We start from the raw sequence: 17,637 nt of genomic DNA, 5'->3' as shown, positions 1-17,637 counted from the left end.
TTAGCCATTCAAGAGAAAAAAATGGTTTCAATTCTTGAATGTTACAAAAACTATATAAGTGAACAAATATTTAAAACTATTGCAATACAATTACTGTAAAATTATTGTCTGTATATTTTACGATGCAATTAAGAATGCTGTCAACTACTCTTTTAGAAGCTAAGTTCAGAAGTTGCAACACCAACTTGAAAATGGCGGCCAAAAATCAATTTTGAATTGTGACAGCCGCGGCCGCAGTACTTTTGTCACAAAATAAATTATTTATCAAGTAAATAAAGCGCGTTCCCGGTGTTAACAACGAAAAATGTTAGTCGTCTTTGTTCGTTCTACGAGGCGTAACACTTTTCCTATATAATTAGGTGCGATAGTTTCAACATATGATCGTAGTTACTATTATAGTCGATGATGTAAGAAACTGAAGGTCTCGGGTGTCTTGTGAGTGCATAGTTTTATTGTTATTGTATCGAGGACTGTTTGAAGAGTTTTCGCCATGGAGGGTGAAGATGGGAGTGTGGGGAATCCCGATAAAGAAGACTATGAGAGCAGTACTCACTCAACCCCTCAAGAACACAGATCTTTTGCGGAGTTCGCGAAAGACAAACTGGATAGCGGTGCGTATTTTGATATTTTATCGTAAACTTGTAAACAGATGTTTTATTCTAGGTTTGTAAACGTAAGGAAAGCGATAGATTACGCGTTTATTTCGTCTTTTATTGCTTTTCTATATCTATACATATAATAAAATCGTAGAAAAGTGCTGTCTGTACATTGAAAATAAAAATAAAAAAAATAGCAGGGGTTATTGTTATGTCGATGTCGAACCCAAAAATGTAATTAACTTTTTTTTTGTCTGTTTGTCTGTTTGTCTGTTTGTCTGTTTGTCTGTTTGTCTGTTTGTCTGTTCGTCTGTGCGCGCTAATCTCAGAAACGGCTGATCCGAGTTGGATGCGGTTTTCACGAATATATTGTGGGATGCTTAAATTTACATTTAGTGTTTGTTTCATGTCAATCGGTTCATAAATAAAAAAGTTATGTCAAATTAAAGATTCACGTCGATCTTTCTATGCTTATACCATTAATCTCCGCAACTATTTGACGGATTTGGTTGAAATTTGGTACAGATATAGTTTAGAACCTTAGAAAGGACATAGATATATTTTTATTTCAAAAATCAAAAAATAAAAATAAGAAATAAATTATTTATAAATAATTCTATGTCGATCGTTACACGACTTCGGTTCATGTTATTGTTTTAATTCATCGAAAAAAGTAAATAAATAGTAAAAAGGTATGAAAAAAATAATATCAATATAATTAAACTTTTAGTACAAAGAAAATGCCCGAACGGAGTATAAATAAATAATCCAAGTTGTCTTTATCCTCGATAGATGGCGTTGGGATCGAAATAGATCGCGCTATGGTTTCGTTACATTCATTTGGTTGGGTATCGGCCGAGCGCTTCGGTACTATCGTAGAAAAAGTGTATTATCAGTCGTATGATTATTTGTCTGTAGTGGTCCTGCTGTTTCGTATATTCTAAATTGGTTTCGTTGTATTTGTCAATTAATAAGTTTATTTGTTGGGTTTTCCTGGTTTTTTGGTTAAACTATTTAACGTAGGTTTAGTTTGATATCGATTATTAGTAGTTACTGTAGTTAGTTTTTTTAATAAAATTGTAAGTCTAATTTATTTTTTAATTAGATTAGATTTAAGTCGTTTCGTTTAAATTATTTAGTTTAAGCTTGGTTATTATAGCATAGAGGATAGGTTGTAATATAGTTTCTTTTTTAATTGTTATAAATTCGTAATTCGTAGCTTTCTTTAGTTTTAAGTTAGTTTAAGTCCGTTTTTAAACTATTTTTTCAATGCCCTAAGTGAGTATACATCTATTAAATTCAAACGCAGAGCTCATTATGTTGATTTTTGAAGAGTTCCCTGGAATATCTTCCACATCTCATTTTTGAAGAGATCCCGCGAGATCGGGAACTATGTGGTTAAAACCAAAAATTTGCCGGAAGTCACTATTCCACGCGAACGAAGTCGCGGGCAAAAGCTAGTATTTAATACAAACAATATTTTGTGATTCATTTTTGTTATATTAATTATTCGCATAGCTTAGTTCAATAGTAAATAAAAACTAATTTGTTTTCGTGTTTAAACAAAATAATATGATACCATTCTTTTTAAATAATTTCTAAACAGATATTATTTTATCTCACTAATGAAAAAAAAAGTGTGTTATCAATAATTCAGCATCAGTGTTTCTAGTCACAAAACACAGTTATCTACATAATAATATTTATAATTTTGAGTAGCATTTGAGAACTGACCAACTGTTATAAATTCTTATAATTTTATTATTTTATTCTCAAGATTAAATTTTTCTATAACCCTTTGCTGCAAGTTAGCTGCAAAAATTAAAAATAATAATATTATCCAGCTGGTCGCGAGCTCCGTCGCCGCCTCCCAATGGCTGGGCAACTGGGTGCTCATCTGATGCATCCTCGCCGACTTCTCCTGCATTCCACACCGACACAGCATACTGATGTTGTCTTAATATTTCCTAAAGGTAAGATAAACTATACTTTTTAACAACACCTTTCATGTATTTTATTTAAACAAGTAATACATAATACATATCTTTATGTTAAACGGTTTTAATGTGTTTGTTAATCAGGAATAAGAGTGTGTATCAAAAATCAGATTGATCTGTTATCAGGAAGCGGGAGAAATTGCAATTCAAACAAGTCAAGCTAAATAAAACCATTTAAAAACACAAACTCATTGAATTTGGTAATAAATAAATAAATATAGGGACTTAATAAGCTCTTTACATAAATTTGACACTCCATCGGACATTCAAAGGTATTGAAAAATTCTCATTTTATTCAGTTGTAGGTTTTTCATTTCAAATGTTAGAAGACAGGTGTTTTCAATGGCTCACGAACTTGATAATTGATCCAATTGACTTCAGGTTATTTCAGGTCATGATTCTAATAAGACCTAATGTAGTATTCATTTTGAGTCCATTGAATGATAAGGATTCAAATACGATTTTTAATTAACTACTTATAAGAAAAAAATTTATTGAAGCTTTTCAATGCCAACAAAAAACTGTTTAAGGGTATTACTTCACTAGCGGTCAGCGTAGTCCGACATGGCCTCTAATGTGTTAAATAATTACTTCATGCACAAAATCGTGTACATTATAAGGTGGGCCTAATGCCATGGGAAATAAAGGCACCCTTTACTAAATCTTGTGATGCACATACAAACCAATGGTAGATGCCAGAACCAAGCACAAGCACAAAAATTAGTAAGTAATTTATTTTTAACATGCATCTCTTACAGTGCATGTTACATAGTTTCAAACAAAAAAATGTAAGGCTTTAGAAAACAATATCACAGTGTCAGTATTAACTTCAATACATATTAAACTTATTGCATTATGTACTTGGGTTTGATTGGATTGGTTGCAAAGCGTAACTGCTGATTGAATGGGAAGATTTTGTATGCAGAAGCCTGATTTTAACTCCCAGATTGGTGCAATGTATTCAGTTGTTCTACATCAGTACTTGCTATTTAAGACTTTAATACTTATGTATAAAATAATATTTACTACATAGTTTATAGGTCAGAATAAAAATACTCACTGGAATAACAAAAGTGAATAACTAATTGCCTAATTAAATACAGCTAACTTGAACTATTCGAGGATTCCTCTACTGATTTCTAGTCACACTGGAACTCTTATTCATAAGCACCTTGCACCATGATTTTCTTACTAGGTTTAATACTTCTCACGCCCCACGATAGTTGTTACACAAAAGTTGTGAAGAATATTAAAAAGCATTAAAATATACTTGTTAGGTAATTAGTGGAGCCGAGAAAAAGCAGACAGTCGCGTACAAAATATCTAGCAAAATGTTCTCGCGTTTGTATAAAATAGTGAAAAATATTTCGTCTCTAACCATCAAAAGTCCATTTGTTACTGACTGTCCGACATAACGATGCATTTTGTCGCTGCTATTGCCGCCCGGTCCATTTGTGCGATGCATCGTTCAATGTTAGATATTTGGTGTTGAATGTATAGCTTCGCATGTTATGGTGAATTTATATTCAAGTTATTTGTGAACTAAAACTTTATTTGAAGTAATACACGTTGAACTCAATAAGTGTAATAGGGATGATGACGGGGTATGAAAGTTAAAAATCTATTTAGTCCGTCAGTTAGGTAATGAAAAAATATTAGACACGTATTTTTTTATTTTGTCATATTAGATAACAATAATTAGATAAAACGAATCAAAGTTTAGGAGTGGTAGCAAATACGTCATTTCTACGTATAAAATGTACCTAGAAATGATGTCACGCGATAATTCAAATCCATTTACGTATCTTCGAAAGTATTTGTTTCCGTAAGAAAATAGTTACACCTACAATACGCGTCTAATATTTTAAAATAATCTACAAGACGGACATAAAAAATATAAATCACTCATCTACCCTTATTCATAGTAGTAGTAGCAGTATGTGTATAATAACTACACATCCATAGCTACACATTATTACACACGATACATAGCCTACACAGGAGAACATAAGTCCAGATTATACGTAACGTACTTAGATTTACGACTTCCAGAAATTGAAACCCTAGCACCAGTCGTAACCGGACAGACCACTATAAAAAATACAAATAGGTACCAATATACTAGTGAGTAATAAATGTGGAATTCGCAACTTTTTCTAACCGAAAGTGGTGCAGTGCAGTGTAAAATTATATATGGGTTCGAAGTTTGCATGTAGTATGTAATGCTTGTGTCTACCTACCTACACTACCGAAGCAACCAGTATTTTTCTCACACTAGTATAGGGAAATTTCATATCTATACTAGATTGTTTTTGCTTTTACTGGGTCTAAGTATTTGGCGCCACTATCGCTTAAAGGTGGTACGTTGATGAGAAAAGTCAAGCTAGCGACGCAAAATAATGGATTATCTCTGAATTGACTTATCTTATCGTACTACTGTCCCCAGTGACTAATTTAAACGGGACAACTTCGTTGATATTAACCTTCGAAACTTAATTGGGACATTAAAATGGGTATGGGTTAAATTCAGGTACCTACATGTGATACAAAGTTAGAAACAAATAACTAATGCAAGACAGACCCAGTTATTCCTTCAGGGAATACGAAGTATTGTATTCTGATTAAATTCCCACACACAACGTCACGCCTTTTTATCCCCGAAGGGGTAGGCAGAAGTGGACGTGATGCCACTATACAATGTACACCCACTTTTCACCATGACTGCCTCGTTGGTCGAGTGGTCGCAAGTGCGACTGCCGAACAAGGGGTCTCGGGTTCGATTCCCGGGTCGGGCAAAGTATTACTGGGCTTTTTTCGGATTTTCGAAAAATTCTCGGTAGTAGCACGGAGTCTGGAATTGTGTCCAGGATATGGCAATAGGCTCACCCCCTATTACATGAGACTTTAATACAAATGGTGAAAAGTGGGTGTACATTGTATAGCGGCATTACGTGCCGTAATTGTGCACCTCTGCCTACCCCTTTCGGGGATAAAAGGCGTGAAGTTGTGCTGTATGAGTTAAGTCCTATTGCCATATACTGGGCACAATTCCAGACTCGATTAAATTCCCAGTCTTCATAAAACCATTGCGAAGCATGAAACACATAAGACTTAAAAAAAAACACAAACCTAGCGTGTTGTTTTGATTGTATTGCAAAAACAACGTTTTCCCTGTTAATAAAATTACAGTAAAAACGCTGTGTATAATATGACCATAGAGCGAACGTTTACCCGACCCAAATGTACTACTACATGACCAGCCGACCCTTACGCACACATAGTTAGTTTGTATTGTTATTATTATTGAAATATGGACAGCATTTGTATGTAGGGAATTGGTGTGTTGCCAATACACGTATTGTGTAGAATTCGTAAGCCTAATTTCTTTACGTGTTTTGTATTGCCTTAATGCATGCAATCGAGCTTATATCCCGCTGGTTGTAAGCGGGAATTTGGTCATTAGGAGGGCGCTACGATCGATAAAGGTCCCTTTGAGCAGCTCGTCAAGATTACGATCGCTTTTGAAAAGTGCGAGCACGCTATTCGGATTTGTATATTTTCGTAATCATTGTAAATTATTATTTGTTTTATATAGAACACAACGTGTGTTAAGTTAATAAGCGTATTGATCTTTTTTATGGTATAAGCCTGTAAACGAGCAGACGGATCACCTGATGATAAGCAATCGTCGCCGCGCGTGGACATGCGAAACACCAGAAAACGAATCATACATACGTAATGCGAATTTCATTACACGAAAAAAATATACCCAAAACCAAATTCAGCGGATTAAAACGTGGGTAGGCATCACAGTGATTAAATAAATGGATTCCGTCCATCCGTTGGTCCAGCAAATTCGAAATTAATCAAGCAACTCTGACATTTATTAATGAAACCTTCTTTTGTAGTGTAACGGTCCAACTTGGGAGACCGCCGTTTCTATGAAGACGTTCGCGTTGTTTTATCTCAATATTTTAGTTACGGTCACGCTTATATTTTCCCGAGGGAATACCCAATATGAAACGCGTAGGATTTATGATGCTACACCTTCATTTCGCCTATGAAGATAACGTTCATATGTTTTTGAGAAGGTTCCCAAGTTATCTCGGAATTTTTGCTGCTGTAATTTTACCACCAGAAGGGATTGGGAAGATTGCGTTGTACATACATATTACATTCATGTCTATGAGAATGTTTTATGTGAATGACTAATATTAACCTACTTTAAGTTCAAGAGAGGTCATGTAAAGGCGTGACGTGACGACTGCTTTTTGTAAGCACCCAAATTGTACCATACTTTTAACTTAAGTACAGGTTTCCCTTTTCGTCCTAAACCTATGACTAAACGAAATGAACGAAAACGTATTTGTGAGTTACGAAAATAAATAAGTAGTTTTGCTGAGCTCATTGTTCTCCTATTATGTAACTAACTATTCGTTTCAGTGAGGAAGGTTTTCAATCATGTTACGTTCGTGTTTTCTCTCCTAATTTGTAGTAGCTATACAGCTTATCCATTCTTTATGACCCGTCTTCAAAATACGCTACCCGCTAAGATTGACCTACAAATGCGAGGTTTATATCGTACTACAATCACCTATTCATAAAGGTTGCATAATTTTCACGGATTTTGTAATAAACAAAGGAGTGTTTATTACTAAAGTTCTACTACTTTTTATAACCTGATAAAATTAATTGAATATGTGCCCGTACTATTTGACCTGAAAGTCTGCGAGAATAACCTTTCCATTGTTCGCTAAACGGTCTCTGTTCAGAATGAGAGGTCAAGCGTTCTGTCGATTTCACCACGATCGTGGAATACGATCGACTCGACAAAATTGAAGGAAGAAAGTGCTTTTGGAATTGACAGCCGCTAAGTGGGTCCCGGTTCTCCCAAAAGGACCACTTCGCCCGACGCGACGCCTCTATAGAAAGCTTCTTACTTTTCACTGCACTTAACGATTTTTCTGCTTCTTGGTTAAATATAATGCGATATCGTCCTTCTTCGTCTTAAAAATGCTTCTTTCGAGATTGAAATCCCTCTTCAATGTTCGTTCACCTGAACAAAATATGAAGTTAGGTTACAATCTTTTCCATTTTTTATTATCAGCGGTGTATATTAAAGTATCGCCCATAAATCACAGCTATTTATCTGTACAGTAGCTTAGAACGAAAAAAATGTCTGACTGCTCGGAAATATCTCATTATTCATCCAAATATTCATAAGGCAGCTGTGTTCTACTTAACTAGGCCCGTCTTAAAGATGTCGCATTTCATGGTACGCGCACGAATTATAAATCTGAGTCTTTACGGTTCGCATTAGGAAACGACATTCAATTGATTCCCCGGCTTTATATCGAACAGATACGGTAATCGGTTCGGTGGCGTACCTCCATGAATTTATTAATGTAAAGTACATGTTTAGCTTGGAAACGTATTGTGAAGGCGAATGGTAAAATGTGAACCGAATGTGTTGCGGGTTTTCATTTGCAAAAGGTCTTTGTACCGGTTGTTTGTACATGAATAAGTAATTTACTGCATGTCAGAGCTACTGTAATTAATTGTGATCATTTATGCCTTTTGGTTTTGCTATCGGATTCGAGTTACAAGCCAAATACTTACTCGCCCTTAGTTACTGAAAAAATTAATTAATTTCAGAGTTTTTAAAGAGATGTATTTTTTTTAAGTCCGAGATAAGTAATTTAACAAAAACTAGCAAGACGGTCCTTTGAGGCGACCCTAATTGTTGCCCCAAGTTTAAACAGACAAAGACATTGGGGATCTATTAGGTAATTCTAACATAGCAATATTATATTCACAAAAATGTTCAAAGAAGAATTTCATAACTGTCTCCTTTAGTTTAAAAAAGTTCGTAACTGTTTCCCATGAGCATTGTTTGCTTTGAAATGTGTCCAGAAATGGCTTCATTTCATGTTTAAAACAAATGTTAGTTTAGATACCAAGTTGGCTGGGATATTTTTACTCTAGTCGGTATAAAAGTTTTGGCGTGACTCCAGACTTGGTATTCGCAAGCCTTTACATTTTGTCTGATGTATACCATTCTATGTAGAAATGTTCGTGTTAACTGCGAGCGTAACTTGGTACATACAATTTTCACGTCAGAGCTTTAAAATGTAAGGTGGAGGTTGCCTTTATTAAAGGCTTTAATGGTTTACTTAGGCGACCTGTGTTTGCTCCGTTTACGTTAAAATATTTTAATTTTACAAAGCCGAGGGAAGAATGTTATGTGCCTTGCCCTGTTTAATGTACCTTCGTTAAAATTATCTTACATAGGATTTTACAGAAGATATTTTGGCAAAGAGTGAGTACCTAAACAACGAATTCAAAATGGTGCAAAACCTAATGATGGGCTACTGCTTTTTATATTTTTAAATGTTTTATTTTTTTCTTTTTAATTTAATATTTAAAAATGTAACAAACAAGTTTAAGAAATAAATGAATGATCGAAAATATTCGAATAATGTTTGGTCAATATTTCCTCTAAAATCTTCCTGATCATCACACTATCAGAACTCGATTAACTTAATACAACACAATTACGATAATCTTTACTCGTCACAAATGCGTTGGCTCGATGCCAAATACAGTTTACTTAAAGGAACAACCGACGTAACGGATGAACGGGCTGGTCATGAACTTGTTAATGAGAGCTCAACTCGATCCCTGATGTAAAGCGGAAACTGGCGACAAGCCAACGAATCGAATCGAGAAAAATAAAGATTCGGAACGTAGACGAATAAATCGCGTACCTAATTTCCGCCAAATTGTATCCGAACTTCCGAATTTTCGTCTGCGTGTGAGTCAGATGGTTTTTGATTGTAAACAAGATGGGGATCCCCTGTCTAGCCCAAAGTGTGTAAAGTTTCTTTAAGTTTCATGGAGGATTTCAGAGAAGAACACGGACGAAAACAATTTCATATTCAGCAAAATGTACGTTCCAATATTTCTAATGCATTTAATATTCTATCGAACTATAAACCCGAGTCATAATCTACTGTCTATTTCCGTTTCGAAGGACCATTTTCGACGGGCAGATTAAATCGTTTCGCGTGTCCTACTTGCTCATCACGACATCTTGTCGGTCTATAAACTATAATGTTTTACTTATTGCGATTGCTAGAATAGATACTACCTATATAGGGCTGTACAAATGCCAATATTGACAGATAACAAATCAACACTAATTTATATGATATCCATGCTGTCGTCGGCGGTATGTCCGAACCAATACGATCTTCAAGAAAAGAACGTATTCCTTTTTAAAAGGCCGGCAACCGCACTTTTACTCCTCTGGTGTTGCGGGTGCCCATGGGCGACGCTGATCGCTTACCATCAGGAGATCCGTATGTCCGTATGGTATACGGGATACCATAAAAACATGTTGACTGAATTATAGTTAATCCTAAGAATTTTTATCTACATCTTGTCTTTGAAACCTTTTATTTTATTCACGTAATTTATTAACGTAATCTTCAACAGGTCTCCCAGACAGTATGTTGTTATGGCTACTGCAGAAGCTGCGTGGTAGTAGACCGCGTTTGCGAGTCTGCGTGCGGCAACATGCGTCCTCTCAGTGTTCTGCGTTCTACATAACTGCTGATGATGATGTGTGAGTGATATTTTCTTTTTATTTGGTGTTTACAAACAGTACAATACACAATTAACAGATTACATGTATACCTATGTCTAATGATTCCTAAATCCATCACAGTTTCACGGCATTATTACGACCATCTGTCTAGCTGTCTATTCTATCCCAAATGACCCAAAATGTGACCAAAATAAACACAGGTCTTGGTAACAAGAAAGAATTGTTTCAAGGGCCATATTTGTCCATGTTTCTTGACAAATTGCCGATTGTAATCATCCGATGTGAATAAATTCTTTCTTAGTAGAAAAAGGCCTAAGTTAACACTGTAATAAATGTCGATTCTTATTTTCTAACGTAACAGATTGAATAGTCAGATTTGCGTGTGATAAAATAAATTGGTCCTTTATCTTCGTAGTTTTTATACTAGAATCGGAATGAAATCTCGAATTAGGTACTATTACGTAATTTAAGTACCGTTTTAATAAAAAAAAGTTTTGCTGCCGAAAATTCTAGTAAGTTTTAGATGAATGGGCGTCCGAAAATAGAGCAATTTTTTACCCAAATTGGACTGTTTTAGGATCTAAAAATTTTAAACGCTGAAATTACCATTATGGAACGCAGTAAATTAAGTATATATGGTTGGCCTGGAAAGCTAAGTCTAATCCCACCCAAAACATAAATGTGAAAGGCTGCCAAGTTCGATAATATTGGAATGCTTCGCCTATAAAAGAAGTGAGATCTGAATAAGTACCAAGTTCCATACACAGACCTCAGTTAAAAATGATATAACAAGTTGGCAAGTTTTCACACACTTTGTTATAAACCTACTAAACGCAATGAGTCAAGTATATAATTTTCTATTAAAACTTGCCAAGTTATATCATTTTTAACTGAGGTCTGTGTATGGAACTTGGTACTTATTTAGATCTCACTTCTTTTATAGGCGAAGCATTCCAATATTATCGAACTTGGCAGCCTTTCACATTTATGTTTTGGGTGGGATTTCATTTATTTTTGTAAGGTTTATTTTCTTTTTTCTTATTTTACTTTACTTTGACTAAATACAAACCTTCGTAACGAATTTTAGGTCGGTACGACCATTGGAAGATATAGATAAACTTTTTGTTTTAGTTCCTTAGGGGTATGAATTTACACCTTCATTATTTTTAAAACCGACTCACACTTGGCCATTTTCAGATTTTTTCCTTTACCTTGACCTAAAGACCTACCTCCATGCCAAATTTCAAGTCAATACGACCATTGGAAGTGGTCTAGGTTTTTGATGAGTGAGTGAGTCAGTCAGTCAGTGAGTGTATAGTAAAAATAGCGATTTTCTGACGTCAATATCTCAAGACCTACAATAGGTACATTAATGAAATTTTGTATTTTAGATAAGTAAGTAGATCTCGACAGATACTAGAAATTTCATATGTGTAGATAAAATAGATTTTGAGTTATAGGTGGGTCGAACTTGGCCCGAAATGGTTCGTGTAATATAACCCACGGCCGGTGTGTCGGTTTTTTGCTCGAACTTGGCGGACACACTGCCGTGTGTCTAGATAAATAAAATATTCTGGCAACAAACTTCTAAAATAAACAGCGGGTCTCGTTAAAAAAACGGCTCTAAATGTCTCAAGGTCACAGCGGAATGGTTTTAAAAGTTTTAACGAGTGCAAAAATTTTGTTTAATTTTCTCTACTTATTTCTTTTTATGGAGCCTTTGCAAAAGAAGTAACTAATTGTTGTTGTCTGTTATCTAATTAAAAATGTGTTGCCTAGTTTCGCATTAATACGCCGCTCTATTTGAAATATCCTCTCGTCTTTTATATTTACCAGTTAGATTTACCATCCACGAATTCCCTTTTATCTTTTAAGGCTTTTAACTGGCTATGTGGTACTACCGAAAACCAAACAGCCTACGGAAGATCAGTTTTGTCTTTATCGAGTCATTATGCGATCTACAATGATAATATTAAAGCTACTCGTGTACCAGATCATTCAATAACAGTTTAAAATGAAGTCATCGCATGATTCACCTGTTTGTGTCGGTTTTAATTATGTCACGATTATATTGTCCGTTACGTTTTTGTGATGACTGAAATTTAGTTTGGAATCGAATAACCTTTTTTCTGGGACTTGATCGAAAATCGTGTTTTTCGTGAATTTATTTGCACCAAAAGAAATCTATAATTTTTTGGACGCTGACCAATCGCAATCAAGATGATTCAAGTAAATGGAACTATATGTTTTAAATGTGAACTGACGAGGTAATATGTACTTTAAATTCGTTTTGTTTTGTCCTCCTTAGCCTTCTTCAAACCGCGGAAGAAATGCATCTCCCCAAGCAGCTGAAGCCAGAATTCGGAGGCGGTTACAAGGAGTTCACAGTGCGGGATATGCATTGTTTTCAAAAGGTAAGTTATCACTAAATGAATTCAAGGTCATACTTGTGAGAGGAATATTCTTTTAATTATTATGTTATCGGCTTACTCACGTAACTGTTTAATGAGAAACTCAACTAGTTTCAAGCCATGCTAATGGCTCACATTCATGAGCAGCATTTCGGCGATTGTCGCAATCGCCGCCACCGCGGTTTCTCGTAAAACAGTTACGTGAGTTAGCCTTGTATTATACCCGTACCCTTGAAATTATAAAATTTATAAGAAAGAGATATTATTTGTAACTTCCTGGAGACTAGACGCTTTAACATGATATCTCCACGTTACCAATGAAACAAAATGACCCTTTAATGATACCTTTTCAGGTACAAACCATTTTAAACCAAAACAACTGCCATTAAAAGCTGTAAAAATCCATATTTAAAATGATATGGGTGTGGAGAATACTCGTCGGCTCTTAATGCCCACTTCTGCATCGTAATGTGTTCCCCGGCCTATTGTCACAGCGTGCGATACTCGAAGTAATGGGTCTGCGCTCCTTAGCGAGCATTCTAATGTATCCAACAACGATGTGACGATCTTTAGGTGAAGTTTTGTGTTGCAAGCATTTCTCGTAAGAGTGTGAACTTTAGGATTTTAGCACTTAATATTTAAGAAAAGGGTGTATTCCTTTTTAAAAGGCCGGTAATGTATTAATCAAAAATCACGGTTTACTAGCGTAAACTGGAGGATATGGGACATCGCCGCGTCTGCGCAAGCTAGTTCGTGATAAAGAGTCCCTCTGTAACCCGGAAACTAGTAGAGCTTTGTCTTCAAATATTTACTTACGTAAACCGTGATTCTTAGTTATTTTAGTATGTAATCACGATAATTATTATAAACTAGCTTTTGCCCGCGACTTCGTTCGCGTGGAATAGTGACTTCCGGCAAATTTTTGGTTTTAACCACATAGTTCCCGATCTCGCGGGATCTCTTCAAAAATGAGATGTGGAAGATATTCCAGGGAACTCTTCAAAAATCAACATAATGAGCTCTGCGTTTGAATTTAATAGATGTATACTCACTTAGGGCATTGAAAAAATAGTTTAAAAACGGACTTAAACTAACTTAAAACTAAAGAAAGCTACGAATTACGAATTTATAACAATTAAAAAAGAAACTATATTACAACCTATTCTCTATGCTATAATAACCAAGCTTAAACTAAATAATTTAAAAGAAACGACTTAAATCTAATCTAATTAAAAAAAAATTAGACTTACAATTTTATTAAAAAAACTAACTACAGTAACTACTAATAATCGATATCAAACTAAACCTACGTTAAATAGTTTAACCAAAAAACCAGGAAAACCCAACAAATAAACTTATTAATTGACAAATACAACGAAACCAATTTAGAATATACGAAACAGCAGGACCACTACAGACAAATAATCATACGACTGATAATACACTTTTTCTACGATAGTACCGAAGCGCTCGGCCGATACCCAACCAAATGAATGTAACGAAACCATAGCGCGATCTATTTCGATCCCAACGCCATCTATCGAGGATAAAGACAACTTGGATTATATTTATTTATACTCCGTTCGGGCATTTTCTTTGTACTAAAAGTTTAATTATATTGATATTATTTTTTTCATACCTTTTTACTATTTATTTACTTTTTTTCGATGAATTAAAACAATAACATGAACCGAAGTCGTGTAACGATCGACATAGAATTATCTATACTCCGTTAGAGCATTTTCTTTGTACTAAATGTTTTATTATATTGATATTATTTTTTTCATACCTTTTTACTATTTATTTACTTTTTTTCGATAAATTAAAACAATAACATGAACCGAAGTCGTGTAACGATCGACATAGAATTATTTATAAATAATTTATTTCTTATTTTTATTTTTTGATTTTTGAAATAAAAATATATCTATGTGCTTTCTAAGGTTCTAAACTATATCTGTACCAAATTTCAACCAAATCCGTCAAATAGTTGCGGAGATTAATGGTATAAGCATAGAATGTTCGACGTGATTCTTTAATTTGACATAACTTTTTTATTTATGAACCGATTGACATGAAACAAACACTAAATGTAAATTTAAGCATCCCACAATATATTCGTGAAAACCGCATCCAACTCGGATCAGCCGTTTCTGAGATTAGCGCGCACAGACGAACAGACAAACAGACAAACAGACAAACAGACAAACAGACAAAAAAAAAGTTAATTACATTTTTGGGTTCGACATCGACATAACAATAACCCCTGCTATTTTTTTTATTTTTATTTTCAATGTACAGACAGCACTTTTCTACGATTTTATTATATGTATAGATAAGAGTCAATAATGTACTTGTGATCTACTGGTGTTGCGAGCGTAAATGGGCTATGGCTTACCATCAAGTGATCAGTTTGCTCCTTTCTCTCCTATTTCATAGAAAAAGAATGATGAGATGTATGAAATGGGAATGAAACCAATTTCTGATGGTACTATACTCAGATAAAGTCGTTTAGGTCCTCAGCCATATTCCGTCTTAGTGTTAGAAATAAAAATATTTTCTTTAATAAAAGCCTTCTATAAATCCTCGTCTTTGCCGCAATATCATAACAAGGCAGAGAGCAACATACGAAACCTCCCCAAGTGACGAATAGCGATCATAAAAACAAACACCAGACGACGCAGCTGAAGCTGTTTTCTTATCTGTCAGAAACTAAATGGTATGTCGAAAATTCTGGTCCTTGGGGACTTGGACCAGAAGTAACGTGATAAGTTCGTGTTTTCGTAAAAGATGAGCAATTTTAATTTTTTGTTCGTTTTTTGATCTAAAACTTGCTTGAATGAGTTCGAATGATTGGAATATTTTCATGAGAATAATGAAAGTAGTTCAATTTGAGTTATAGCCAATACTGAATTTAATTGAATTTTTTGTTGGAGTTTCTTAATTATTGGCTTTAGAATAAGAAGCGTATAACAAAATACCTAGCAATAAACGTATCTGCGATACGAAGTGACACGCTTATAAGCAGCAGGCCATTAAACTGATTGATTCACATGTTTTATCGAAAATACCGTAAAACATTGCAACACCAATACCTAAGCGAAAATGTATACGGTATGTAAATGAAAATGGGACGGTAAAACACGAACGTTGATAAAATATTTGCTAACCTCATCGAGGCTTCCCATGTGTGTGATTAATAAACGAATACCTTCATGAAAATTTACTGTGATAGCTGAAAATGTTGGACTCAAACCAAGAACCTATTGGCTATGCTTCCATTTTAATATTTACAGCTAATATGATGTCAAGCTTTATCTTCCTAGTTTGGTGGTCTCTGGAGACATTTATACAAAATTATGGACCTCATACAAAAACAGTTATTGGCAAAGCAGTATGCAAACGTGTAAAGCTATTTGAAAAGTATACACAAGACTAAAAGCGCTAGTGGCGCCACTGTTTGTTAAACTTTAGTGTTTACTTTTTATACCGTCTCCAATGTTACTTTAGAGCACGAGACTTAAATAGAGTAAACACAATAGAGGCAATGTCATTGAACTTTTCAAAGTTAATAAATGGAGTAATAGTGTCATGATTTGCATGTGGCAAGTTCGCTTTAAAGGCGGAAAGTAACTGAAGTCTTCATATTAAGCGTAAAAACAGTGATGTAAACTTTTCTTTATGGGGGAAAATCATCCATCCACTTCTCCCGCCTTGAGCGAGGCGAGAGGAGTGTCGGACTCTTACTGACTAAAAACCACCCTGTTCCTACTCCTGCATTTCGAGCCGGAGCCCCGGTAAACCCGCTAGGTAGTCCGCAGCTCAGATAGTCAGCAGCTCAATGATTTGTAAACTTAAGATCGTTATACATACATTAAGTAATGAATAGCTGTCATCCTGATAATCTTAGCTGACGTATTAATTCATTATAACATAGATAATATTTCGCAGATGATTAATTAACCGGCTAGGTTCTAATAAGATGTTGTATAAAACAATTTATCTAATGAACTTTTGTATTTCAGCAAATTATTAACGTTGACAGCTAATTTTGCGTCAAATATTTTTTCCTGTTAGCTGCGTAAAAATAGATATTCATACACGGCTTCCGCATGATTTGTGACAAGGTTTTAATTATTATATTTTGGTTGATTTAACGGACACGCAAATCCTATAGTTAGTACTATGTCAGCACATAGGCTAGTGAAAATTCATTAGTTCAGTCATTGCAAGGCTTAAGCCGAAGTAACAGGATTCCACTTCGTTTTCACTCAAGATTATAAATGTACACAGAGCCCAAGTAATTTTAGACTGACGGAAAACAGCTTGTTATTCCTCTCACACCAATTAAGTGGGCTCGTCCTTAAATTAATTACGTTATTCGATGATCGAATAAATTTCAATCTCAAAAATGTTGCTTAAGATTTTATGAAATAGGTACTGCTTTTTACGTTCCCCGATTCGTTTGGTCCAATAACCATAAAGTTTTTACGTGATTGGAAGACCCACGATGCTCCATCGATTTTCTTTTTGAGTATGGTGGAAATTGAAGTGTATTCGCTTCGTGGTTTTGTGGTCGATCAAATTGTTGAACATAAAGCCTTCAGTTTGATTGACGAGTCGACGTCGCCTTTTAACTTCAGTGAAATCATGCAGAATTTATGTTTGTGCAAATAATAATAATACTACAGTTTTACAACTGACTGCTTTGACTATTCTAAAGTGCCTGTAAATGGTAACCTACAATACAAAAATAAATCATAAACAGTTCATTTGCATCTTATATTTTTTATTTCTTTGGAAACACGCTATGGCACTTAGGAACGTTACACGCGCGGGAGAAATAAATGTCTTTATCTGACTACAATACTGGCTTTGCCTGACTACAATGTATTTGACAATGGAAGAAATAAATCTGCCTTTTTGACTTTAGATGCTACACAAGTACGCACTACGTAATTCGGAATTAGCTAAGCGACTTCATTTGTTCCTTAAAATTCAGGAGCATTACGCAAAAATAAATA

At 34.8% G+C, this 17,637-nt stretch overlaps 1 protein-coding gene across 1 annotated transcript in view; it reads left to right on the top strand.

Annotated features, from left to right (window-relative positions):
- The first annotated feature begins 184 nt into the window (after positions 1 to 184).
- Positions 185 to 17,637, top strand: part of LOC118279255 (anoctamin-8-like) — a 43,060-nt gene continuing 25,607 nt past the window's right edge. The window contains 4 exon segments of the mRNA XM_050698476.1: positions 185 to 611; positions 2,441 to 2,569; positions 10,091 to 10,220; positions 12,511 to 12,616. Coding sequence (XP_050554433.1) covers positions 491 to 611; positions 2,441 to 2,569; positions 10,091 to 10,220; positions 12,511 to 12,616 — 486 coding nt within the window. The 5' untranslated portion in view covers positions 185 to 490.

This window comes from Spodoptera frugiperda, chromosome 14 (genome assembly GCF_023101765.2).
Source record: "Spodoptera frugiperda isolate SF20-4 chromosome 14, AGI-APGP_CSIRO_Sfru_2.0, whole genome shotgun sequence".
NCBI classification, from domain to species: domain Eukaryota; kingdom Metazoa; phylum Arthropoda; class Insecta; order Lepidoptera; family Noctuidae; genus Spodoptera; species Spodoptera frugiperda.
The sequence above is the reverse complement of the archived record's forward strand: the minus strand, read 5'-3'. Positions and strand labels throughout refer to the sequence as shown.